Genomic DNA, 27,568 nt, shown 5'->3' with positions numbered 1-27,568 from the left:
GTATGTTACGAGATATTGAAAAAGGGTGACTCATCTGCATTTCCTCAGATCCTTTTGACTTTGTGAAGGAAAAAGGGATTGATTTCCTATCTGAAGCCAAGATAAACCAGAGAAAAATCTGGTAGTATGTGAGAGTACATGAGAAAACCTCCAATTAGTAATCCCTTTGTTGACAGATTTCAGTCATCTGTAAATAAATCTAAATTAATTTAGGGTGTGTTAGCATGATGTATTTCATATTCCTCATGGTTCTAAAAATTAAAACTTACACTCTGCTTTTGTGCCGTATGATAGTAAAATAGCATTGTGTAGTCTTTCAGTATATAGACATTTGTTAATGTAGCCAGACTGAATTCCATTATTTGTAATTGTGAGAATGATTCCTGATGTCTGCAGCGTGTGCTGGAATATTTATGTTATAGCTGTGTTCTGCTTTCTGTATTCCCTCAGGGATGGGGCTGCTTGTGGAGAAGTGCAGAGCCACAAAACTTTTCTTCTAATACTCAGTCTCCTGTAATGGGGATGGGTGCTCCCAATTACATACTGCGTTAATAGCCAAAAAGGGTGCTAATCTGAGTAGCTGTATCGGAGACAGATGTTTCAAGTTACTTCTTGCTGCCTTTGGCAGTCACTTCCACAGCTCCTTATTTACTTGTCGAGGGGAAAAAAAGGGGCATGGTAGCTAAAGCAAAAAGTTGTTATGCTGGCACATTAACCATATCATTTCTGTTGGATAGAGTGCTTTAAGGATTAATGTTCAGTGTGTTTAATTTATTCTTTCTTTTTTTTTTTTTCCCCAGTAATCCAAAGTCCGCTAATCAGAGGATAAACAAAAAAGTAAACAATGATGCATCATTAAGGATTCAAAATTTGTCTATTTTGGTGAAACAAATAAAAACTTACTATCAGGTCAGTAATTGTTTCTTACGTTTTGCCTAGAATTGTTTCTAAGTATTCTTTTATAGTTATGCCTTTAAGGGTAACAAAAATAAGATTAATATTTTGAGATACTTGTAGGGATGGTTTTTTATAAATCTGGTCAAATTTTTTATCACGCTTAATTTACAGCTGTAGTAGTAATCTGGAAACACTTGTCTGTGAATGGTGATCTGGTTATATAACAGATATTCTGCATGTTCAATTACTCATATAGTACATTAAGCAGTATTGGTTGGTATTTTCTGAATTGAGGCAAGTTTTGTACCTATGGGAGAAATTATTACATGTACATTTAGTCTTAGCAATGTAATCTTTGTATGTAAAAGTGATGAAGTTTATTGGTTTTAGAATTAATTTGATTTTCAGTAGAAAAAAATCAGATGATAAGAATCAAATGGGAATTCATAGTAAATGCAGTGACGATCTAATTTAGAGCTGTAAAATAGCCATGGAATTTTTGTGTGCTTTGTGCAATAGGTAAGAGCTGGTAGCACGCCTTCTAGATTGAGAGCCTGGATAGAGTGGTGTGCACATGGACACTGCAGATATCACCAGTGTCCCTTACAGTGTGTCTTTTAGTGCCCTTCCACACTTCCCTGCTCCTTTCTGCCAGGAGAGTCCAGATCTGGGAGTTTGATCTGCCTCTCAGCAGAGCCTGTACTGATGTATGTTTTTCCTCCTGGGTACGCATGTAGTACATGTTTTCAAAAACTCCAAAGTCCAGTCAAGATTGCCAGCTGTCACTCGCTGCGGAGGTCAGCCGCTGTGCATCCTTCTGCGCAGCACTTGGTGTGTATGCATACTTCATGTCATCCTTTGCCTGGCAGCTACTACACGTGGGTATAAGTGCTGCTCGCTAAGACCCATGTGCTTTTCCATTTCCTGATGGTAGTCATTTTTGACCAGGCATTAGTGTTTCACAACTGGTGCAACAGAAGGCTCAAACACTGACAGGATTGATCTTATTTGAACACAAAGCATTCCCGGGGCAGCTTTGGCCTTACAGTATCAGCCAGTCTTAGTGCAACGCTATCAGGCAGAATTGGTTGCATTTAGGTAAATTACCTTTGAATGATTCAGAATTGTGAAGGTTGCTCCAAACTTTTGTGTTAGAAATAAATAGAACTTTTTAAAAATAATACTCTTACTCAAGAAATGTTAAAATAGGTCACCATGCCTTCAATGGTTCAAGTTTGTCCCGTGTAAGTATAAGCTATAGAGAACTGCACACACTTTTTCTCCCCCATTTCCCTCCCCAGTCTCACGGGCTTCTAGTCTTGTGAGATGCCAGCCTCTTCAGAATAGGACACGTGAGGGAACTTGCAAACATCACAGGTCTGGCATTTTAGTAGGAGTAAAAGCATTTAGTAGCCTAACTGAAACGCTTGTTCAGATTGAAAATTGCTTTTTGCGTGTGTTGGCGTTCACTCAGGTACGCCCACATGCATGCAGGGAGGTTTATGCATTGTGATAGTTCATTGGGTTTGGAGAGAAGTGTTACAGAATGGACTGAAGTCCCTGTTTCCGCTCAGTCTTGGTGCAGTTGGTGTTTCCCACAGCCTGTGCAGGGGTTAGCAAGGCAGCTTAGCAAACTCAGTTTCAAGGAGGGCTCAGTTTAGTTCCTGGCGCCCGTGAAATGACCCAAGGCAGAAAAGCCAATGCTTGATGGATGCCTTGGAATCCATCTGAGAGGTCTCTCGCAGCCTGGGGTACACCTGGCAGAGGTGGGAGCCCTCACCCCGCAGTGCTTCAGGTGGGGTTCTGCACAGGCATCAGGCTTCCTGCATGTCCTCAACAGGATGGCCGAGATCCGAGAGTAAGGCAACATGGAACATAATCAGTCTATTGAGGTACGGGATTAATTAACCTCTGAAATATTACAGTGGGAATCAGTTAGTGACAGATACTGGGATTTTTAATTTTTAGCATTATGTTACCCTAACTCTTAAAACTTTTTATTGTGAACTTGTCCACGCTGGCTTACTCAACATGTTTTCCACCCATGTTGTGAAAACAATGTCTCAATTTAGCAAATAATTGCATCTGTGTTGATATGTACTGGTCAAAAAACCTGCACTGATAGAATATAACATTCAAAATCAGAAAGTTACATTAAACTATACAAGTTTTTTGGTTCCTGTGTCATCTTTGTTCTTCTCTGCAATTAAAATTGCAGGTTTTTTCCAGTGAAGCTACTTAACTTCCTTACAGCATCACCAAGCTCTTACTAGGTCTCAAAACAGTCTTTTGAGCCTACACATTTCCTGGCAGCATAAGAGTGTGGAATTGTTCTCAGCAGCTGATTCAGGAGAACTGATCCCCCTATAAGTTTTGGTGGGCTTGGGAGGTTTGAATACAGTGAGCTTCCACGACTCTCGTGGGTGCTCTGTCAGCCTCATTTGACAGATGATGTGAGAGTCTTTAATAAAGTAAATGCTAATGAACTCTAAAAGTTTGTACAAGCAAGGCAGAATTTTGTAAACAGGCTTAGTTTATTTTTGCAGGTTAAACAACAGTTAAAAGAAGTCTCTGAATTTTGGGATGCACAGGCTCCAATTTCAGGTTTTTAATAGAAGCAGTAATTTCAAAAACAGAGCAGTTACACCAAGCTTGCTGATGAAGTTAACACTGTGTGACAGATAAGGTGGTAGACATTGAAGCAAGGTAGAGGTGTTGTAGGAAAGGAGGTGCTAATGTCATTAGTCCATAGAGGACACATTTCTTGGTTACCCCTGCTTCTGGTCTGCTTCACAGTAAGAAAAGCCTTACAATAGCATCATGGAATTATTTGAGCTATTACAAAAAAACCCAAACAACAAAAAAACCTCCAAGGCCCTACTCCTTAAATCATACTATTTTCTCATTGAATTCCTCATATTTTATCTGTTCTTTATTGATTTAAAACTTCCTGTGGTGCACTTGGTATCTTTTTTTTTTTAATTTGAAAATTGTCTTTAGACTCAGAAGTACAAAGAGTCATGGTAGGTTGAAATTCGTGATGTTTGAGTAGGTCAAAACTTTTTTCCCTCCTAATTGGTCTTAGGCATGTGCAATGAGAGTACACATTTTTCAGTCTAGTATTAATTCAGATACAATGTTTTTCTGTCTTCTATTAACTGGTGAGAGGTATAGCTACAGCTAATAATTTCTACAGCATGTTTTTCAAGAATGCTGTCATTTTTCAAATGTGACATCAAATGAGTTGTCTTATGTTAGGTTTTTAGCTTACAATATGACCCACAATATGTGGCTTTTGGATGTAAAGTGGTGATGGTTCTGGAATATGTTGCTTTGGAGTATGAACATTTTATGTATTGATGAATCTGTCACTGTGGAAAAACAAAAGCATGACTCCAGAGCTGCTGATAGGATGGCATCTGCTGTGAATAAACATCTGGGAACAGGAGGAAGACTATTCTGCTTCAGAAGAATTAGGCTCTGTCTAGACTGGGGATTTGACCCGATTACAGCCATTACTGGCTGACAGAAACTGGCCATTGATACAATCTGTAGAATAGATAGGCAAAGCTGCTGCTTGAGCGTGTGCGACTTAGAAGCTAAAACTCTGCCTGATCATGCAAATAGGATTTTGTACCTTTATGTTCAGGATTGTCCCAGGATAACTGCAGGGGAAAAACTGTAACATTCACATCCCCATTTGGGCGAGGCCACTGAGACATGAAATAGAGGACGTTGATCTTTTATACTATAAATGCAACCTAGAGCCAAGAAAATAAACATCTATCAATAAACTAGTCAGAGAAACATCAACACTAATCATTTAAAGGAGTCTTGCTGCATTCTGAAGCACAGAATCTAGTTGGCTTAAGATCCATAAGTCAGCTCATTCCCACGAGAGGCTTTTCCTATGCTGAGATGATCTTGCAAACCCATAAAACAAGGCTTTTGTAGAAGGAATTCATACTTGCGAGTTGTTTCTTTTAGAGTCCAATAGTTAAGTATCGAACATGTACGTATGAAGACCTGAAAAGTGTTAAACTGCTTACATAATATTAATTTCTCTTTAGTGGTGGTTAGTATTTGATGTTTGCTATCGTTCAATACATGTATATATGATTTAAATAATATTTTAATTAATTTTTATAGGAGAATTTGCAGCAGTTGATCATGATGTCTTTGCCAAATGTATTAATAATTGGCAAAAATCCTTTTTCTGGTAAGTTTATTTTTAATAAACCTAATTTAAATTTTTTAGTTTAATTTTAAAATTTATATCGGTATAACAGTTTCTGTTATTTCACTGGTAATACACTTCTTATAGGATTAAGCCTTTCAACAGAAGATTGCGTAAATACTTTCAGCAAATAAGTGGTTTTATAATGATGAGTAACAATTTCTTTGTTCACACCAAAGGTCCACGCTTTACAAAAATGTGTTCTGTCCAAAGCTCAGCACTGGCTGTCATTAGGATTTATACTGAAACGAAGTGCATTTCCCAGCAACCAGTGAGCCACTGATATGACAAAGTATAAGTTTCATGTATTCCCAGCTACTACACTTTCAACTTCCTTTACCTAATCCAGTCTTGAGAAAATTGGCAGTTCAATGCATCTCACTTGATCCAGCTCCGAATTCTTGTTTTTCATTCCCCAAAAGTCTCCTGCTTCTCTTACATCGTTACCTGAAAAATATTGCAATTACCTTTTTGCTTTCTGCCCTGAACTGACACTGTCTTCTCCATGCTCCCACCTTCTCTGCTTCCAGCTCTGAAAGTTGCAATTTTCAGACCAAGAAAATTAGCCTGTATGGACCCAGCTGACTATCCACAGCCACTTGGGAATCTCTGCACCATGCTCTCAATTCCAGAAGCACGGAGCAGACACACCTGGCCTGCATGGAGCCACTATGGATTGGGCAGAATTTATTTACTTGGGTCTAATGTGTCCCAGGTGTTCTACTTCTGATGTTCTAGCACCTCAGCAGAGAGGTTAGGAACTACTCTAACAGGCTGTGTAGCTTCCCCTGGCTTTTTTTATTTATTTAAGATGTCTTATATGCCATGCTTCTGTGTACGTGAGACAAGATCTTTCTCATGAGCAAGAAGAACCATCTGTGTTACCTCACTTCTCAATTTCAGGGTTCATAATGTTGATACTTTCCATATCTCATCTGCATATATCCCATTTATGTAGGTATCTTGATTTAATTTTTTTGATTTTTACTTTCCGTTTTTGAATATTGCTGCTTTTGCTTCTGAGGTCACAGCCTTTTAAGTTTCATGTGTAGATGCTGTATTCCATCGTATGCACCCAGAAGTGTGAATGTGGTCTCTTCTTTTCCAAAAGATCAGAATGCATCATGCTTTTATATTTTGATTCCAGACTTTCCTCAGGTTTTTGGAAATCCATGGATTTGCCTAGGGACCAGATTTAGTTGAAAAACAGATTTTAAAAAAGGTCATAGTATTGTTTTTGTAGTAACATTTTTTTATTCTTGTTAAGATACTGCAACAAAATGCATCTTAACAATATTGTGTAGTATAAGATGAAATTTTATTAAAAATGCACTACAAAAACCCACAAAGATAATTTAGTATTCGGTTGTATACATAAAAAACCCTATGCTTTAGTCATTAATAAGAAAGCTTCTTCCTGTTTTGGGACCTCAGCGAAGTCTATGCAGCTTTTGTGGTTTGGCACCTGGAACCTCTGGTGGTGTATGCATTGCTCTCCTGAGGGGATGTTACTGGATTTGTGAGAAAATATGGACTTGGCTCTAGCATAGCGCACATAGTAAAAATATTGGTTATGTATGGACAATATTCTTGAAGGTGTTTCAGATCCCTGCTTGAGTTCATCGTGGAGTTTGATCTAAATCAGAAGATAGACCTGTTCTTTGGGGTTCCTTCCAGAACTTTTCCCCTTTGAAAGTTAAGCCTGCTCTTGCTGTGTTAACTTGAATAGGACCCCATCCTTGTAGGGATATTTAAGTTTTTTTTTCTCTGGTGGGCAACTGTAGCAAAATCAAACTTCAGTGACCTTTTGAGAGACTTGCTGTATTAATCTGACTACATCAAGGCAAGCCACTGTAGTAAAAGTCAGTTCTCTGATAGTGGTTAGGATTTGGTCTAGTGAAGCTTAGGCTGTAGCTGTGATTTTTCTTAGGAGTATTTCCCAGTTTTTCCCCTTTGCACTTACGGAATGATGAGCAGAGAAATACCAGAAGACAACAAGTTGCAGAATGCAAGGTCAGATAAGATTTCAGGAAGAGAAACATGTTTGTATCAGAGGCAGTTGGCTAATCAAGGAGAATGTAGATAGAATGCTGGTAAAAAGAGGTCATCAGAGACTTTATCAAGTAACATTTCTGTTGAGCTAATTGGCAGGAAGCCAGTTTGAGAAGAAAAGTGGAGGAGAAGAGCTACAGGCTGTGATTGTAAATGTTAACTTAAATTACAGAGGAAAAGGAAAAAGGAGATAATAATGAGGCAAATGCTTTTTAATGGGGGAAGAGGAAAGATTAAAACCAGTTGATATTTCTGAGGGAGCAAGCCAGGGGTGGATGGAAGGCTACAGAGGATCTGAAGTCAGGGATAAAAGGGAGTGCAGTGAAGATCAAAGGATAGGATAGGGTAGGGACAAAGTTCAAGCAGCAAGTTGGAGGGTGTAGAAAAGAATGATCTATTTCTGTATTTGTGATGCAGAAAAAGTGAGAAAAGCATACACGATGATTGGTAGCTGTGGGAAGCTGGGGTTGTTCAATATTTTGCTGTGTTCCTTCAGGGAATGTAGGGGAGAGACATGGAAACGATATTCAGGTAGGCTTTTAAAAGCCAGTCAAGAGGTGCTGAAGCAGTGTGCTTTTAAAAAAAAAACCAAACAAACAAAAAACCAAAAGCGTGATGAATTTATTGGGTTAAGTGAATGCAGGATGTGAGATGTTGGCATGGATTCCTTCTGTTACAATATTCTGGTTAACCTTGATTGATTAAGACGGGCAGCCAGGTTGAATTCCCCTGCTTTAGTTGAAGTAGCGTGCTTCTGATGAAACATGTTCATTGATGTTTTCTGTTACTATGTAAAAGACTTCACAACTCCAGTCTTTGGGATACAAGAAGTCTGTATAAATGATTAAAGATCTCCCATTTGAGTTCATGTTCTTAGTAACGTATCTCCTTGACAAACCTCTTCTGAAAATTTTAAACATTGCATGTTCACTGGGATTATACATATCTCCCTCTAAAAGGAGCAGGTTGAGTCAATGTTGAAAAAAGGTTCTCTAATTAATATTGTAATGCACAGATAATTCCTGAAGCCATGAGGAAGGTGGAGAAGCTTAGCATGTCTTTCATCTCTGCTTTATGGCAGGAGGCTTGACTCTAGTGGAAGCTAGTCAAAATCGTTAAGAGTTCTGTATCCTTTTAGGATTTTCTTGATTTCTTTTTAATTTCCTCTTTTGATCAAGATTACCTCATATCTGTAACTTTTTGAGAAGGATTTTACATTTGCTTCCCTTACAAAATACTGTCGTGGATCAAATGAAAGAACAATTTCTCAAGTGCTTTTAAGTGTCTGGTTACATCTTTGGTGTGCGGGGGTTCATCCAAAATAGACTTAGTTGCCTGATGTAGAAGAGGATTGTAAACTGCCTTTTCGGAAGGAAGGTTCTGATTGAGTTTTCTTTTGGATGCTTATAACTGTCTCACGATCATTGGAGATCGTTTGTGGTTACCAACAGAGTCCTTTGAAAAAAGGGACTTGAGTAACTTAGGTCAGGTTCCAAATGACTGTGCGTTCTTTAGTACACGCGAGACATCACTGTGTGCTGCTTGGACCGAGAGTGAATCTCTCAGTATCGGTAGGAGTTACCCCAGCTGTGTCACAGAGTACAGTTTTGCAGAATAAAGGTCAGATTTCTAGCCAGACCCAACATTATTATGTTTGGCAGCATAGCTTTTGTCTGGTTAGCTAACAATGAAATAAACTCTTGGCTGAAATCCAGAGTATCTTGTAGAAAGGATGCTATTAGGACCCTCCTATTCCTAGATAGCCCAATGGATGGTGTTTTCTGTTTCAGTAGAGCAAGACAATATATGACCATATAGAATTTAATTCCAACTAGCCTAAGATATTTTGCCATCCTTAAAGCATTTGCTTTATGGCATTTATATTCTAGGTATAGCATATATTCAGTAGCAAGACAAGGACATTTTGAATGTAAAAAGTAAGAAACATCTTTACTAATCTGTAAACAGAGTAATTTAAGCTTCTTTAGGAGGTTAAGATGCTTAAGGCCAGATTTAGAAATACATTTTGATTTTTAGATGTGCAGATGAATATCTTAATATCGCTTTATAAAGTAATTTAAATGAACATGTCATCTAACTCTTAGCGCTTGGGGGTGGCAAATAATTTAAGCACGTTTGTACCTATCTCGAGACACCTGAGATTACATGTGTAAACTTGGTTGTAGGTCTGCAAAGCACTTCTGAAAATGTCAGTCTGAAGTTTTGCTTTATGAAGGCCTGAAATGATGGGTTTTTTCATTTGAAACTATTATGGATGTTAAGCTATTTGTTAACACTGAAAGTTGGCAGTTAAATGGCAAAGAGGACTAAGTTGAAAGCTGGATAGATGGCGTTTTCTTCATCTTTTTTTTGCTTTCTAAACTAGGTTAAGATAAATTTTATGAAATAATGAGAAAATCTGATGTTTTCTGAGGGGTAGGGGAAGAAGCTCAAATTACCATTTTACACCAACCACTTTTTTGTTCTTGTTTTCTTCTTAGAGCCAGGTACTGAAGAAATAAAAAAACTCCTCCTGCTTTTACTTGGTTGTGCAGTTCAGGTAAGTTTAATTATGTTTATATCTGTATGAAATGGTTTAAGTGTTGTTGATCTCTTTTCTTACTATTTTAATACCTGAGGTGTATAACTTTGACCTTCTTTGTTCTAGTGGTGCTATTGCATTCCTTGAAAATCTGGATATTCTTATAGTTAAAATGGCTACAATGTGCATCTCTTACAGTTTGTTGTACAAATACGGCAAACTGTGTATGAAGGATTTCTAGTAGTTCATTATTTGCAATATTGTTATTTTACCTGATACTGTAAAGAAAGGAAGAAAATGGTCAAGTACTGAAGAATTCTCTTACTGAAACTGCTTCACGTATCCAATAAACGTGTTTGATGGACTGCTGTTTTTATTAGGAAAGTTTGCACCATTCAGCTAATTAAACTGAAAAAATAGAACCAGTTGTATGTTCGTAACAACTTGAGCAACCTGAGTACTAGAGGAGGGCGCTGAAAAAGTGCTTGTGAAACTCACTATCATAAAATCTTAATAGCTATTTTAAGAAACCTCTTCCTTGCCCTATTTCAATACCTATATTTTCTTTATAATTTTATTAGTGTTGAAAGTTGTAATTACTGTAACATGGCATAAACCAAGTATTTATTGGTCAGCAAAGTTATTGGATAATAATTTAGTAATGTGATCATTGTAATGTCAGTGTTATCATTTTTAGGTTTCAGAAATACAAAGAAAGAATGAAAATACTTGTGATTTTTTTATATATATAAATGTATATAAAATAGATGTCTTTATTTTTAGTGTCAGAAAAAAGAAGAATTTATTGAAAGAATACAAAGTCTGGATTTTGACACTAGAGCAGCTGTTGCAGCCCATATTCAAGAGGTAGATTGGGGGTTTTGTGCTTTAAACTTTTCTAGAGGCGGAACGCTGTATTGTAAGGACATTAACTGTGTTTGTTCAAAAGCAAGTAAATCCAATCTGTGATTTATATATCTAGTGTTTTTAGTAAGCAGAAAATGCCTTTATTTTTGAACTTGATTCCCAAAAAGATTTCATGATTGAGCTCCTTTGGATTACATTGTTAAAGCAGTACCAGGGAGCAAGTTTGTTGCTCCAAGAATTTCTTGAATTACAGCAAATTTAGTTTAGTAGAACTTTCATATGCAGATTTATTTATAAAATATAGTTCAGATGCCATGTATGTGATATGTAATACATATTATGTCATACTCACCTTTTCATTTTGCCCGAGGTACAAGGTAGTACTTTCAGGTAGACAAGAAGCTATTCCATTACATACAATTTAGTCTATTTGAAATGTTTTTTTCATAACTGGTCTAGAGAATTTCACCCATAGAGTTTCTACTTTATTTTCTTTATGCTTCCTTTCTACTCTTGCAATTTAAAGAGGATGTTTCTTCTCTTCCATTTCATTCCGTGTAGGTAACTCATAATCAGGAAAATGTGTTTGATCTGCAGTGGATGGATGTTATTGTATTGACACAAGAATATGTGGAACCTCTCTTGAAAAATATGGCATTACATTTAAAAAGACTTATAGATGAAAGAGACGAGCACTCAGAGGTATGGATGTGGTTTGTTGCTTAAGAGAAATACAGGAAATAATTTTTTTAAGATGCTACAGCTTACCATTTTTATAACTAATAGTTTAATGTATCTTCTGTTAGCCTATTTAAGCAAGGATTCCTTACTCCCAGAAAGTTGTTTCAGGTAGTTACAGTGCACATACTAGTTGTTGAATACTGTGACAAACTAGAAAAGTTAGTAATAGATGATCGCTTGCACGAAACCAGAATCTGAAACAACTTCAAATAACATTCACCTGTAGTTGAAAACAGACAATCCAGAGCTGTATCAGCTCTGTTTCCAGGAATCGGTGCCCTGTCGGTTTGCAGGCTAGTCACTGCAAGATGTCTGTTATATTACTATATCCTGTTGTACAGGTTTGAGTGAACTGGAGCAGAATCCATACTAGGAGAGGAAGTTGTACAAGCTTACCGCGAGGCACAATCGTTGTACTGTGTAAGAATCAAGAAACAGAAATGTATTTAATAAAAATTGCAAGTTACAAATCATTTTGGTGCCTTCAGATTTGCCCCTCAGTAGAATATGCATATGTTAATGTTGCAATTACTCCAAATATTCCTTTGACAGTTACCACCTGTCTTTGCAGTTCACAACCTTAATAAGAATAAAACAGAATCTTAACCATGGGGGGAGAGGATGCATGGTAATGCTTTTTTGCAATGCAAAGGAAAAGTGACTTCAAAATACAAGAGCTCTTCATATTAGGATAACACCTTTATTTATATGATGAAATAGGAATATTCCTATAGGTCAGATGCTTTATTCAATTGGCAAGGATGCTGCTGCTCACTGAAGAACACCAGTTTCTTTAGAGATATATATTTATCCTCATGTTCAAGGAATTCATGCCCTTTCTTTACTCAATCCATTCTGAGCACCAATGATTTTGTGGACAAAAAAGTCTAAATCTGACTAATGTAAGAATAGCGAAGTGGTACTGTTAAATAGCTGTGACTATTTATTTGCTTTAGGTATAGGGGTGTATGTGGGGCTTCTCTCTTCTTTTATGGCAAAACTTTTCCATAATTCTTGCTTCATTTCAGTCTTTAAGGCAGTAAACAATACTAGTTTCTGACATAAATGGCTCTGAATGCAATTCTATAGTTTTTTTCCTCTGTCTCTCATTTTTCTTCTTTGTTTTTTAATTTCTTAGACTATCATAGAACTCTCAGAAGAACGGGACTGTCTCCGTTTTCTACCTCACGCATCGGCAGCACAATCACCTTGTGGGTCTCCTGGCATGAAGCGCACAGAAAGCAGACAGCACCTGTCAGTAGAGCTAGCAGATGCCAAAGCAAAGATAAGAAGGCTTAGGCAAGAGCTGTGAGTACACATAGATTGCAGAAGTGTGTTGAGGATTTTAAAACATTGTTGATTTTGCACAATAGTAGTATTCTCTAGACAAATTCTTCATTCTTTCAAATGTTAAATTACAGTTTTAAATGCTTTTTTTAGTTATTGCACTGCAGGAAGTGTATTTTTATCATGTAAGCATGTTTGTGGACGAGTGTGACAAATACAACTTTTCATCTGTGTCCTAATTTGTATTATGAATTATACTGATGGTTTAATGATAAACATATTGAAATCATTGAACTAGTGCTGTGGTAATTTTGTATCTTTTGTACTGTGAACTTTCTGAAAAACTAACCACATTTGAGCGATCTCTTGAGCATGTTACAATACAGTAACGGGCTCTTGGCTCTACCGAAATTGTCTTTTAGAAATACAGCTAATCTAATGCAGCACTGCTTTTTTTTTTTTTTTTTTTTTTACATATTGTGTCCATATTGTTGTTTCAGAGAAAAGTCCTTTGTGCTTCCTTTCTTGTTTGCTATCATTAATGAATGTCTGACTATAATTTTAATATATCTGTATTCATATGTTTCTAAGAGAATAGCTTGAAAAGAAAATTATGCAAACCCAACTCCACTAAATCTCTTGACCCACTGCAAACACGGATGCAGTGAAGGAGACTTTGAGTTTGCTGGCAGGGGGTGGTTATTTATGTCTAAGGAATAACGTAATTTGTAAAATGAGTAAATTTTAACAGCTTGGGTCAGTTATAGTTTCTTACAGTTTCCAGCTTGCTCCCTTCAGCCAGTTAAGGGAGTGTTGTCTTCTCCCCCAGGTGCTGACCTCTTAGCTCAGGGGTATATTCCCCTCCTCCCCTCATTCAAGTACTGTGAAAATTCAGTCTCATTGTAACAAAGATCTTTATTCCTTTGGTTTTCCATATTCTAATGAAAAACTTTTTTATCCCTTTTATTTTATGAAGAAAACTGGTTCAGTAAGTATCATTGGGTGCTTTGACTTCATAGTCTAGGAACAAATCTGAGCAGCATTGAAGAGTTATTTAAAGAGAAGAACAATAATAGTCCAGTAGAGAATCTGTTTCTCCCTACAGCAACGTGTAATGTTGTTTAGCAGAGTGAAGTATATGCAGTCTTAAGTTAAAATACAAATGTTTAAATCTGAGGAGATTCAATATGTAACTTGCCTGTAGGTTAGAAGCAGATTTTTTTAATGCAGAGTATTTCATGGAGAGAGGAGACAGGTAAAATTAAATTTAGAGTTGAAGGCAGCATAAGTCACAGTTATCAGCTCGCTGGTCTGCTCTTATCAGAGTTTGTTGATCAGATCATCTCTAGCTGGCTGGATTAAGTATCTGGTTGATTTACTCAGAGGATCCCCTTCCCCCACTACATCTTGGTCTTCATGAAGAATAGAGGACAAAAAGATACGGCTCTTTTTTTCTCATGTCTGTATTATTATGTGTCTACTGAAATGAGCCCGCCCAGGATATTCTATAAACAGCTGCACCAAGAAAATTAGTGAAAAAATTGCTGTTATTAGTTTGATTGACAGTTAATAGATAGCCTAAACAGTGAACACTGGTATGTTCTGTATAATTTAGTACAATCCCCTCTAGTCTGTAGCTGAAGCATGCAATTAGGGCAACAGTGATGGCTCGGAACATTTCACATTTTGCACTCTATTTAAATTCAACTCGTAAATAAATTTCCTTTACGCATAGCAGTATATTTAAAATACTAGACTTTGATAAATTAACTTCTGTCTGTCGCATTTGGTATTAAGTGCTGCATGTATTTGATAAATCTAAAATTAGATTGATTCCAGGGTTGAAAATACTCTGCTTAAAAATTATTTATAATCTGGTTTTGGCAACGAACCCTCATACCTGGTTCAATATGCGCTGCAGCTAATAAAATTTCATACTAAAGGTCTGTAAAGATTATTTTTCCATTGGAGGCAAAACAGCGATTTGACTTGTAGTAAGAAACTCCAGAACTGGAAATTGCACATCTAGTTTTCTATATTAAGTCCAGTGTGTTTCGGTGTAGAACAATAGTATAGGAATATGAATGTTAATAGAAGAGTTACAATAATCTAACGTAATACAGAATACATATGTATTTCTGTATGGTTTCTGAACCCCCGTGTAGAGGGAGAGCTTTGATACCTGCTGGGGACAGTGATGTTGCAGTGAGCTGTACGTAGGTGGATCCCGGTATGCTTGTAGACTGTCAACAACCTCTTTGAAATGATGTATGGTTGCAGAAAGGTACTTGTGAGATGGGCTCATTTTTAAAAGCAACTGTTCTAGATTTGTTCAAAACAAATATATTTTTTCTTAGTATGATTACTTTTAGATTGTATTATACATTTCAGTCCATTAAATTATCTTATTTCCCCCTTTTTTTACTTCTGTTTTGTTTCATACTTCTGTTCCAAAATATTAAGTTATATAGTAACATGTTTGAATACGCAGTATATCTTTTAGGGACATATAATAGTGGATACAGCGGGTTTTTTCAACAGTGAATACTGTTTATTCTGAGGTGCAATTGAAATTTGAACATTAGGTATTCTGTGCCTTTGAGAGAATTAAATGTTTCCCTTGCGCTTCCTTATTGTTTAACGAACTCCTTTTCTGAGCTCTGAGAAATATGTGTTAGCTGGAGTTAAGAATGAGTCCTGTAAGAGTTGTAGTATTCTATGTCAAATTGTTTTTATTATAAATTTCTGAATAGACTAAAACAGACACTGTGTTGGTTCCATAAAATTAAAATTCGTTATGCATTTCACAAAATTATTAAGGTTATGAAGCGGTATCTTCTTTTAATGAGTAAAGGTAGCTGAAAACCTTAATTCTTCTCTGTAAGAAAAAGAAAAATTACAAAAGCATGAAAGTGCTTTTAAAATTGGCTTTACCTGATCTGTGACAGGATGCATCAGCGATCATTGTCTGGAAAATCTTTGGACCTTTTCAATGTATATTTTGAAATTATTCTACGTTTGCTTTTGGACATGAATCTCCTGGTACACATTCATGTGTACATTCTGGGGTTTTTTACCAAAGAAATCCCTTATCCCAAAAAAGTCCCTTATCACACCCTAATGTTTTCTGCGCCACATAAGTAGGAAACCTTAGTGTACAAGAATTAAGGACTACAAAAAATCTGGCCAAATTTAAAAGATGAGATATAGACTATAGCCTAAAGAATATCTAAAGCATAATGACATACCTAGGTTTTACACCCTGATGTCCATTAAAGTCTGGATTAAATGAGAGAAGTTTCATGAATCTCAGTATTTTGTTGTCAAACTAGATAATTATCAAGCTTTGTAGTCATATTTTGGTTTTGTGTTTGTCTTCTAAGTGAGGAAAAGACTGAGCAGTTACTTGACTGTAAACAAGAACTTGAACAGATGGAAGGTGAACTGAAGAGACTTCAGCAAGAGGTATTTGTTTTGTAAATCTGTTGTTTTAAAAAAAGCTGCCACCACCAGAACAATCCACACACTCACCTCTGCCTTTTTTTTGTATTAGGAAGTATGTTTTCATGCATTTTTTTATTTTGCACTCTGAACACAATCTCGTGTAATTTATTCCTTTTTTTGCTCTAGTACGCTGGAAGAATATTCTGAGTTGAGTTAGTATCTCTTCTCTAATTTTTTTTGTTTCCACATTGAAACAGTTTACCACTAAAATATCCTGTGAATGTACATGTGCTGAATATTTTTCAAAACCAATGCACTTAAATTTTGTCTGGTTTTCTTTTACACGTTGAGTCTGTGTGTTGATAATGAGGAAGAATGTCTGATTCATTTATTATTAGGAATAAGTGTATAAAATTATTTGGGGTCATTTGAGATTATCTGTAAAAGAAATATTCTGTTCTGAAATGTACACATGTGTGCATACCTCTCCTTGAAAAAGGCCAATGCAGTTTTCTTGGAAATACATCATCTGGACTGAGCCTCTAAATTATTGTTTTCTTTACCTTTCTCAGAATTAACTTACATCCCTCTGCAGTACCCCAATTTAAATAAGGAAGCAGCTGTGTTATCCTTCTGTGTGTACTGTCCAGTATTCTTGCCTTTAATTTCTGTATTTTCATGTTTTCTAGAATATGAATTTACTCTCAGATGCCCGTTCTGCCAGAGTGTACAGAGATGAATTAGATGCTCTTCGTGAGAAGGCAATTCGAGTCGACAAGCTTGAAAGTGAAGTCAGCCGGTATAAAGAGAGGCTGCATGATATTGAATTCTACAAAGCTAGAGTGGAGGTATAGTAAGGAAAAAAAAAAAAACAAACAAATAACCATGGATTTTTGTTTGCTGTGGCTTTTTCAGAGTTATTTTGGTGACTTAAACATTAGGACATGAAAACAGTGTTAGAGCTTCTTGCTCTGGGATATATGATAGTCTTTTGTGATAAATGACAGTTTTTACATAAGAGTCCTTGTTTCTAATGGCATGCAGTTTCATTTGAAGTCAGCAGTGTTCACCATAGCTCGAAGCTAGTAAGATCACTAGGAGCCTGTGTGCAGGACATATACTATGTAATGAGAAAGCCAAGGAGGAGTTAATTAAAAATATGCTATAAACGTAATAATTTCTTTCTCCTCTTGCGCATCTCCGAAGAGAAGGTAATTTTGTAAGTAAAGTGTGGAGGAAACAGTGGCTATACACATAAATGAGTATAGGATGACAGCATGCCATGGATAAAATATGCTAAAAAAAGATGCACTGTCACCAGGCAAGAGAGAATCACAGTTCGGTCATGAATTAGAAGTTTAAGAAACAGATCGCCAACATGCGGGATTTTATTAGGCCGTCCTTCTGTCTGTAAATGTCAAATTTATTGGGCACATACCAAGGTGGCAGAATTTGTGAAAGAAACAATTACTTGTGGGGGTCAGAACTAATGAAAGTTTAAAGAAATTTTGAAGGTGGTCACTAAAAACAAAAGACTGCTAGGAAAGCAGGGAGAACTCAAAATGAATGCTTGTTGGAAAAAATATTATGTTGCCTAGGTGTAGTTGTTACAATCCTGGTATGAAGCCCTTTCTTTAGGGTAAAAATGACCAAAAAGCAAACCCAAGATATTAGGCTAAACTGTTACGCGTGATATTTTTATGTAACTTTTTCATTTAATGTGGCCTCTTGGATTCACAGGCCTGGATGGGATCTCAGGAACTCGTTCGGTCCTTCTGCTTTAAGCGTGGTATTTCTGATATACCCATACCACTCCAAATGAATGCTTGGCATTAATCTGTGCTTTAGGACCTGAGTGGTGAAGTCTCTGCAGCATTCCATAGCAGCCTTTTTTTTCTCTGAAGACTGATGTGTCATGTGTTGTCTCTTCTGGCTCTTTGTGCTTTGCAGCCCCACAGCATTCTGCCTTAGGAGGTGTTTTTTCTGTTCTCTGGGTTCTGTCTTAATTCAAATCTTTCTTAAAATTGAGTCCCTAAAGCTGGATCTCACACTCTCATTTTGGCTTCACCAGTTCTGAATACAGTGGAAAGATGACTTTTCTGTATACCTTCTCGTATAGTAACTCCTAAGCAACATTTCAACATTGTGATCTGTGGTAACCTCCAGATTTTCTTCCCACTGAACTGCTGCCTAGACATGATGGAATATCTCCAATATTCTACTTACTGCAGCTGGAAAAGGTCATAATACTAACAACCAGTGGTGTAGCATCTTCTGGAAAGAGACTTCTTTCTTTGAGTGTTTAAAACTTAAAACTTGTTAATGATTGTATACTTCCTATGTCACAGCAGAAAAGAACTACTTCTGATAGAAGTTACTGTTGATGAGAGAGGAAAAACTGCAAGGCAAAACCCAAATCTTTTTGATGTTCAAGTGCAGGTCCTTCATCCAGAACTTCTAATAATACCTTTAGTCAGAAATAAAGCATATTGACTGACGTGGGAGTTAATAGCTTTGTAATGGAAAATGGGATGGATAGTTTTTTCCAAGTGAACTGCAGTGTAAAAAAATAACAGCAGACTGTAGTGAGAGTTAAGGTGCATGGTGCAGATTAAAACATTGTTAAAAGGGCTTTAGACATTCTGGAAATTTTTAAAACAGTCTTGGTTCCCAAGACTATTTTTTTTAAGATGCCTTGTTTGTAGCTTTGCTTGTGGAAATAATTTTTTTCATCTTACTGTGTAATGTGAAATAATCTCATGAAACTGGAGGAAACTTTCTAAAGATACACTAAATACAGACCTTAACAGCTGTCATTGAAACATCCATTCTTGAGGAGGCTCCAAAGCTGCCTTCACGTGCCACTTGAAAACAAAGGCTGGTAACTGCTTTCCAACACTGGATCTTTCCTCAGTGCTTGACATAATTTGAACAAGGTACTGCTATTCAACTTGAGCTCAGTGTTAAAGGTCCAGTGCTGTGATTTATGTTCTCAAATTTCCTCAAAGTTGCTGGCTGTTACCTGTATATGATGTAGTAGGTCAGCATGCATGGATCTGTTGGCAAGTCAGGTACTGTGAGTGGGGAGCATTATCATCAGCCTGCCTGTGTATGAGCAAACCTTTGTATGTGAACTATTTTGAAAATCATCTTACATGAACGACTTTTTAGACTGCGTATATCTACTACTGTTGTAAGAGGGACTGAAAGCATGTGGTTAAAGATATTGGTAAAGGAAAAGAGATTAGTAGTGTACATGATTTGAAAGCAGTGGAAACGTCATTTTCACAGATTGTTTACTAAAAAACCTAGTATTTGTTTACGTGTTTCATAGCTTGTAAACTATCTGATTTTTCAAGCATGCTTGAATAGAGACAGATGTTACTTAGTTGGCTTTGCTTCATAATAATAATGTTAATATTTGTGTAGGGAGGAGTGTGAAGGATAAATATTTATATGTAATATTCACTGATCTTTTTTCAGATTTTGCAGCTGACTGGATGCTGAAGTTTGAAAAGTTTTGCCTTTATATCATGAGTAAAATTGCCAATTAGGAGTTCTTACATATTATTATTTTCATCAGATGCCATTAAAAAAATCCTCTATGTACGTAAAGTTGTTTAGGACCTTTGAATATGGCAGGTTGTATTTTAAGAATGCGGTTGCATTTTCAGCATCATGTTCTGACTTTGGGCTTAAGTAAGTTTGCCCAGTGCTCTGTAGGCCGGTGGAAAATTATTCTCTTAAGTTTTGCTCTTCAACACAAAGATTAGGGACTTCAGCCTGATCCTAAGATAAATTATGGACTGAAAGCAGCATCTACATCCGTCTCCAGCCTTTGACAGTGGCCAAGAGTAGAGCTTAGGGGAGAGTGAAAGAACAGGGCAAGCACTTGGTGATACTTTCCTATTGTGCTCTCCCAAACTCCAGCAGTCCCTGCTCAGGAAAATTATACTGAGAGAAAAATGATACTCTGCTTAGGAAAATTGTTCTTTTGAGCTTTTTGGTCTTCTCTTGCATGAATTAGATAACTTCTCAACACATGTAAGCCATTTCATCTACACAATTACGTAGCAATAAGCTCCACAATTCAATTACATGGTGTGTGAAGTACTTTTTTTGTCTGTTTGGAGCCTGATGTCTGTAATTTTTATTTCATGTCAGCCTTTTGCTTAGCTGTAATCCATATACGTGCAACACATCTTTCCAAGTCACATCTCGGATCACGTGGTTTGATTGTAATTATGAGTACGTTTTTATTCTGAATGGTTTAGGCACTATTTAAATTCTTTTAAGTTAGGTAAAATTTCCTTTTGATAAAAATGTCACCAGTTGCAGTTATGTGAAATCGCTGTAAATTTGTTCTTTATACATAAAAAGTCAGTTACAGCTTCCAAATGAATGTTTTAGCATGAGAGCAGTGTTTCTAAGACTAGGTGTGATGTGTATCAGAGTTTGTATTAATAAGGAAATACCTCTTTTTGTGACTTGTTTTGTTGCTTAATTCTTGCAGGAGTTAAAGGAAGACAATCAAGTGTTGCTAGAAACAAAGACAATGTTGGAAGATCAATTAGAGGGGACTAGAGCTCGTTCAGATAAATTACATGAGTTAGAAAAAGAGAATCTACAATTAAAAGCTAAATTACATGATATGGAGATGGTAAGTGTAAATGGAGGATGACAGAGACAACTGATGAATTGAATTTCATTTCCATTTTTAATAAAAGAACTTCCAGTGAAAATGCTGTGGGACAGAAGAAAGGTATGTCTTGATTTGCTGACACTTTTCAGATATAGTTTCCTACAGTAGCTTTGGTTCTGCCTTGGGAAGGAAAAATTGCCAAGGCAGTACTCTTCTTAAAGGCAGTGCAGTGTTTAGTTGGATAGCTAAAAATACGGTGATATGAAATAGAGACTTGCTAGTAATAACAATAGGATCAGGTTTTTTATGTGAAGAGAGTCTGTTGTCACTTAAATACTTAGTTAAGAGAGGTTATTCATATTTCAAATTCTGGCAATACAGTGACATATTTATCAGAAGGATATTCCCAAAATAATTTCTGTTTTTAATCAATCCTTCTCCAAAAAGTAAATATTCTAAAATATAAAGTCAGAATTTGCCTGAGTGGGTTTTTTTGTTTTCTGTAAGGGCTGACAGGTTATTACCTTCTGTTCACTTTCATTTTCTGCAAAATGTTGAGAGTTGCACTTGCAGCTTACTCCTGTTAAAGTGGCATGTGTGGGGAGAGGGACTGATGAAGAGCCAGCTGAGACGCTCTTCATGGACCCAGTCCTGTTACAGCTTTTTGCCTGGAAGTAGTCTTATGATAGTTTGGAGAAGTTAAAAGTTTTGCTTCTCTGTCCGTTTGTTCTTTGTGGGCTACCAAGCTGTGCTTATCATGTATACTTTCTTTCCTGATATATGGAGAAAAGTGAACTTTGAAAAAGGATAAGTAGTCATTGCCACACGTTATGATGAGAAGTTGTTCTTGACATTTTTCTCTTTACTGGTTGTTAGACTTCTCTTCAAGTTCTCCATACTTCTGTGTGTCCCTCGCTGTCTCACTGTATATTAGCAAATCAGAAAATGCACTTTGCATTTCTCAGTGGCATACTGGATACTAAAATATTTAGTGCATGTTGAGACATATTTTTTTTTGAAGTAACATGTGCAATAATTTTTAAGGAGCGTGATATGGACAGAAAGAAGATTGAGGAACTCATGGAGGAAAATATGACTCTAGAAATGGCTCAGAAACAAAGTATGGATGAATCATTGCATCTTGGCTGGGAACTTGAACAGATAAATAGGACTACTGAAATTTCCGAAGGTAAACATAATAATACTTGCAGACTGATGAAATAGAAAAATTGAAAGCTCAGACACTGGACAGCATTAGGAAATTACGCGTCGTTATTTCTAAAGTACAGAGCTTTAGTCCTCTGGAGAGATGTGACAGTTTGGGGTTTTGGGTTGGTTTTTGTTTGCTTTTGTTGGGGTTAGGTTTTTTGTTTGGTTGTTTTTGTTTGTTTGCTTTTTTTTACTGAATCCTGTGTATCCTTGGAGATATAGCCTACATGAAAAGTCTCTGTTCTTGTGATTCTTGTCAGTTAAAACCCATAAATACCTTGGAGTTACATTGTGTTGCCATTCAAACTTCTATACTCTGTAGGACAGATCATGAGTCGTCTTGCTTTACTGTTCTCAAAGTTAAGAAAGATGTGTTAAAGCTTCTCAGAGTAATTGTTTACAGAGATAGCTGTGGCAAAAATTTTGATTCTTCCAATACAGCATGCTCGGTCATGCACTGGATGCCATACAAAGGATTTGTGGAGATTTAGAGATACATCCTCAGTTGCAGGAAACAAATCTCTGCTGTGTTTAGGAACATTAGGATGAGTAGAACATTTCCTTTGATGCATCTGCAGTATTATGTGTTGGGTAAGGAGGATGGGTCATTGATCCTAGCTGCCTTTATTCACCAAGAAGGCATTGGAGAGACCATCCAAGGCTTCTGAATCCCCTAAGTCTAAAAATGCAAAGTCCAAGAACTCCAGGGAATAAGTAATTTCTTATAATGGTGGTTTTTTTTCCTCTTACAGTACCACAGAAATCACTTGGTCATGAGGTAAATGAACTGACATCAAGCAGATTACTGAAGTTGGAAATGGAAAACCAAAGTTTGCTGAAGACAGTGGAAGAACTACAGAGTGCAGTGGGTTCTGTAGAAGGCAGCACTTCAAGGATTCTGAAAATGGAAAAAGAAAACCAAAGACTTAGCAAAAAGGTAATCGTTGGTGTATGTTTGAATTGTGTATAAGTTGCCTAATGTTGCTTGCCATGTTCTTTCTAAAGGGTAATTTTATGAATTGCTGTTATTTTGGGTAAAGTATTACTAGGGTCTGGATGGTGTTACGGTGTTTCGTAGTTTATGGTAAAAAGAAAACAACCCCAGAGAGGTTTTTCTCCTCTTTAATAATGCTTTTTTATTAATGATGTAAGAATGTGACCATTTCATTCAGAAAGCTCTTATACCAGCGAGGGGAAAAAAAATCAGTATGTTAACTTTGGGAACATAATAAGTAATCCAAGAGTTTTATGAAACTTGACAACATTATTTTAATTTTTGTAATTATTAAGCAGGGGAAAGTATGTGCACATAGACCCATCAGCCAGTTTTCACCTAAGCAGAAAACTTGGTCATGTGTCCTCATTCAGAATTGAGAGAAGAGTGGCTAAGGAATTGATGAGCGAGTGAATGGGAGGAGTTTGTCAGATTTATCTGTGCTGATCTACAATATTTTGCTCTCCAAATTATGTATATCAAGCACAGTAATTTAGTGATATTTATAGAGAATAAAAATTGGAAAAAACAGGGACTGATTACGGTGGAGTGAAATGTCTGAAGTTTCTGAAATAGCTTTTACTTCAGCAGATGTTAGGCTATTCTTAGAGAAGAGTGGGTAAGAGATAATTAAAAAAAAATGCAATAAATCCCTACTGTACTTCATCTTTCCATGCTGCTTCTGACTTCTTAACAATATGGTATTTTTCTGCAGCAGCCTGTGTGCTGCTTGGAGTTTCTGTACAGTACCAGAAAGACAGTTAGGAGGGTACAAAAGAAAGGAATAGGTATAAGAAGCAAGCGATAGTAGGTCCCTGTGGTTTCTGATAACCATTCTTACCATTTTGGATGTCTGGCGACACATCTTTTTTCTCACTTGCCCCTAAAAATGTTCTGAACAGTCATCACTTCAGCAAAATGTGAAGTTGAACAAAATGTCTGTTAAGGATCCTGTGTACTTAGTCCACTTCTATCTGGACATGCTTTCTCTTAAACCACTATAATATATAATATATAAATCTTATAAATACGAGATAGAGTGACCACAGGAACTCCACTCCAGTGCCCACTTGGCAGTTGGGCAGATGAGGGATAAATTTGGTTCCCAGATGAAGGCTGACTGCATCCCTGCAGGGGTGATTGAGCCAGTTACTTCTCCTCTGCAAAAACCACTCAAAGTGCCAATATTCCTGTAAAGCAGGCATTGGTCTGCCAAGCAAGGGACCAGGAGGTTTTGAACTTGAGAGGAGGAGGGAAGCAAAAGATTGGTCAAACATTAGTATTCTTGTCCTAAGAGAAAGATTTAATTCAGGTTCTGGCCTGAGTGATGCCATGCTTTTTGCCTATTTCGGATCAACAAATTGCTTCGTGGAGGAACAAATTCCATTCTGCTGCCTTTTTGTGATTGTATCTCTCGGTATTTAGCAGCAATTTAATGTATAATTCAGATAACTCGTTTGTAAAAGTATTGCCCCTGCCTGGGGTCTGGAATCCTCTAGGATTGGGTAATGTGGATGATGGACTTGACATAGAATATAAACCTTCCAGCAGGTAATTGTTTAAAAATACAATGTGTATGTTGCTTCTAAGTAACTAATTGTAACTTACATGTGACAGAAAAATTACACTTGGTTATTTTCACTTGTAAACAGTTTTGCTGTCTGGTGGCATTGCGAGTTGGAACCATTTGACAAACAAACCTGAATATTTAATTCCCAGGGAATCATCATAAGTGTCTCTTGAAGTAGTTAAGTAAGATCAAACAACATTCAGCCCTTATGAGTTCAGAGGGACTTGGAGGAGCAGTATAAATCTCACTAAAACAGAATTTTAAGAGAAAGAAAGATGCTTGGGGAAATATCCAGAGCCCAATGAAATCTGACCACTTTTTTATGTAAAAGTACTTTATAGATACAGTCTTCTGAGCCAGGGAGCAAATTCTGGCAGAAGTAAATTTATTCCTAGAAGAGATTAGTTGTTTCAGATGAAAAAGAGACATTCCATTTTATTCTTTCCTTTAACCTTCTTTATTCATTACTATAAGGGCACCTTCAACGCAGCGAAGAGTACTACTATTGTCATTAAGTACATTTTTAAAAATCTGTTTCTTTGTCCCTAGCTTGAAGAGCTAGAGAATGAAATTAGCCAAGAGAAACAAAGTCTTCAGAACAGTCAAAATTTGAGTAAAGATTTGACAAAAGAAAAAGCACAGCTTGAAAAGACACTTGAAGCACTTCGAGAAAACTCAGAGCGACAAGTGAGTAGCAGAATCAGAAATTTTAATGCTGTGTTGTACTCTACTGTTCCCCTTTTGTACTTTTTTACAGGCATAAAGGCATTGTAAATGTAGCAGATCTGCCAGAAAGACACATCTGCAGCAAAATAGCTTGTCTTAAGACCTGCAGCCAGTGAGAGACATGACTCATTTTTAACTGAGACTTTACTGTTAGTTTTAAAACTTTGTAGTGTTTTGTAACGCTTCTGTGGCTTTCGTGGGCTGTGCATTTGCTATAGTTGCTTAGAGGGTGTAGCTCAGCCAAAACAGAAAACTGGGAACTTTGGAGGTAAGCCAGGCACCTCACAGTGGAGGAGAACAGGTTCCAGACAGCGGGTCAGTGTTTGAAGTAATGTCGGAGTGTTAATGGGAATTACAGCAGCCGGGCCCTCCAAGGGGCCCGACCGAGACCAGTGTAGCAGAGCTGGTCTGCTGCTCCTCTGCTGGCTCTTGCTCCTGTGTCACTTGACTCTTGCTTAGCTGTGGTGGGAACCATGACACCCAGCTTCAAAATATTCCCCTTTACTAGAATGTTTTCTAGCTGTGACTTGTAGGTGGATAGCAGAATTTATTTTTGGTTGCCAGAAACTGGCATCTGGGTCTCTTACAAAGATTCGAGCTGTGCTTGGGAGGGTACTGAATGTCACTGACATATCTGTATCTAGTGGGTGCTGACAACTCCTAAAGGTCTTTGGAGAGCAATTCACCTGTGCAAGGCAGTCACTAGGAAACAGGACTTACGGAAACTTCTGGAAATCCCATATTTAGTAATCAAGTCCTTCAGAACTAGAATTGTAGTTACCTTTTATAAATTCCACTGATACTTCTTGATGAGATTGACATCTTTCAGGCTAATTTAAAAGTAGAGTATTTTGGAATACAGAATACTGTATTTAAAAAGTCCTGAAATTTTTTGAAAGCCCAATTTAATCAGCAAGTGAAATTCCATACTTGGAAAAGAAAGAAAAAAAAATAAGTGGTGGTGGGGGAAGCTTTGCATTGAAGCTTTACTTTCATTTAAAGAGAACACCAAGGATAATTTTAAGGAAAATGTGCCAGCTTTTCTTGTTTAGAGGTTTAGAAGCTTATCTTGTTTACAGTAATTGATTTGTGTATTGTATTAGAAGTGCACTCTAGGGAAAAAAGGGCTAAAACTTTCTGGAATAAGTCGTAAATCCCAGTTCAACCATCAGCGATACGTGTATTCTTTTAAACATGTTGGACTAGGACTGATGTTTCAGTGGGACTATTTCTGCTTAAAAATAATGTACTTAGGAGCTGTGATGGGTTAGCAGCATCTTTCATGTCTTTTACAAATTCTGTGCTGAAACTTACTGCAGTTGACTGTACAAGGTTCATTTGGTTTCATCAAAAATGAGGGATGCATTGATCATGATTTTTTTGTTAAGTTTGGGTTGCAGAAGCAAACTTCACGGAAAGTAATTATGCATGTTAAGTAACATACCAGGTTATGTAAAGAAGTGTTGCAAAGTTGTGTTTTCAGACACCTGTTAATTAGTTTCGCATTAATCATTTCAGAACAGCTTGTCATTGCTGGGAACAGAGCCGTAGATCCTGTAATTAATAGTTACGTTCAGACGTAAATATGAAAGAACAGTCTGTAATTTTCTTGGTCTGTTTTTCATTGCAACTAGCACTTTCGCTTTTCTCCAAAACAGTTTATTGTTGAAACATCCCTTATGCTGTGTTATTAGTGTGTTCTTACATATTGATGTAAACAGTTGCCTGCGTTTTGCTGTCTGTTACGCACCCAGATAATTTCAAATGATTTGGAGTAACTGAAAAAGTAAAAAAATACTAAAAATCAAGATGTAAATGCTGCCTTTATCCTTGAAGCAAATCTGGGAATATGTTACCTAAGAAAATAATTCAGTTCTAATATGATATACTTTGGAAGCTGTTTTGGAACAGCATGTCCAAGGGTTCTTTATAACCCAAAAATTAATATAACTTTGTGTTTCTTCACAAAATGTTACTGACTGTGATCAGGATGCCCTCTTAGCGCACACATCACCTCTGTTTTTCCCAAGTGAAACAAAGACACTTTTGCAGCTCCCAGACCTCCATCTCAAGTTTGGTTTAGAACTTGACTGCAGTTTTGTTCTTCATGGACACATAGCTCTGGAAATCACAGAGTTTAAGAAAAATAATGTAAATATGAGTAAACACAAATGAAAATGAAATGATGCTGAGAAATAGATACAACTTTGGTTTTGTTTGTGCTTTGTTAGTTTTATTTTTGTTATCTACTGATATCTAAGAGGAAGATACTCGAAGATTCACTTTGACTTATTTTGTTGTCAAACTTCCACTTGTGTACATACAGTGTTTGTAATGCTTCAACTAAATACCAGTAAGAA

General features: G+C 36.8%; 1 protein-coding gene across 16 annotated transcripts in view; it reads left to right on the top strand.

The window, feature by feature from the left end:
* The window catches only part of CCDC88A (coiled-coil domain containing 88A), an 80,439-nt gene that overhangs the window by 18,535 nt on the left and 34,336 nt on the right, over positions 1–27,568 (top strand). For all 16 annotated transcript variants that reach the window (XM_074817098.1, XM_074817099.1, XM_074817097.1 and 13 more), the window contains exons 3-14: positions 801–909; positions 5,047–5,116; positions 9,688–9,746; positions 10,512–10,595; positions 11,157–11,297; positions 12,475–12,644; positions 16,007–16,088; positions 16,757–16,915; positions 20,581–20,727; positions 21,754–21,898; positions 22,671–22,855; positions 25,032–25,169. In XM_074817098.1, the coding sequence (XP_074673199.1) occupies positions 801–909; positions 5,047–5,116; positions 9,688–9,746; positions 10,512–10,595; positions 11,157–11,297; positions 12,475–12,644; positions 16,007–16,088; positions 16,757–16,915; positions 20,581–20,727; positions 21,754–21,898; positions 22,671–22,855; positions 25,032–25,169 (1,489 nt within the window). The remainder of the gene's footprint in view (positions 1–800; positions 910–5,046; positions 5,117–9,687; positions 9,747–10,511; positions 10,596–11,156; positions 11,298–12,474; positions 12,645–16,006; positions 16,089–16,756; positions 16,916–20,580; positions 20,728–21,753; positions 21,899–22,670; positions 22,856–25,031; positions 25,170–27,568) is intronic.

The sequence above is a fragment of the Strix aluco genome, chromosome 3 (genome assembly GCF_031877795.1).
Source record: "Strix aluco isolate bStrAlu1 chromosome 3, bStrAlu1.hap1, whole genome shotgun sequence".
Taxonomy (NCBI): Eukaryota; Metazoa; Chordata; class Aves; order Strigiformes; family Strigidae; genus Strix; species Strix aluco.
This window is presented reverse-complemented; position numbering and strand designations above follow the sequence as displayed.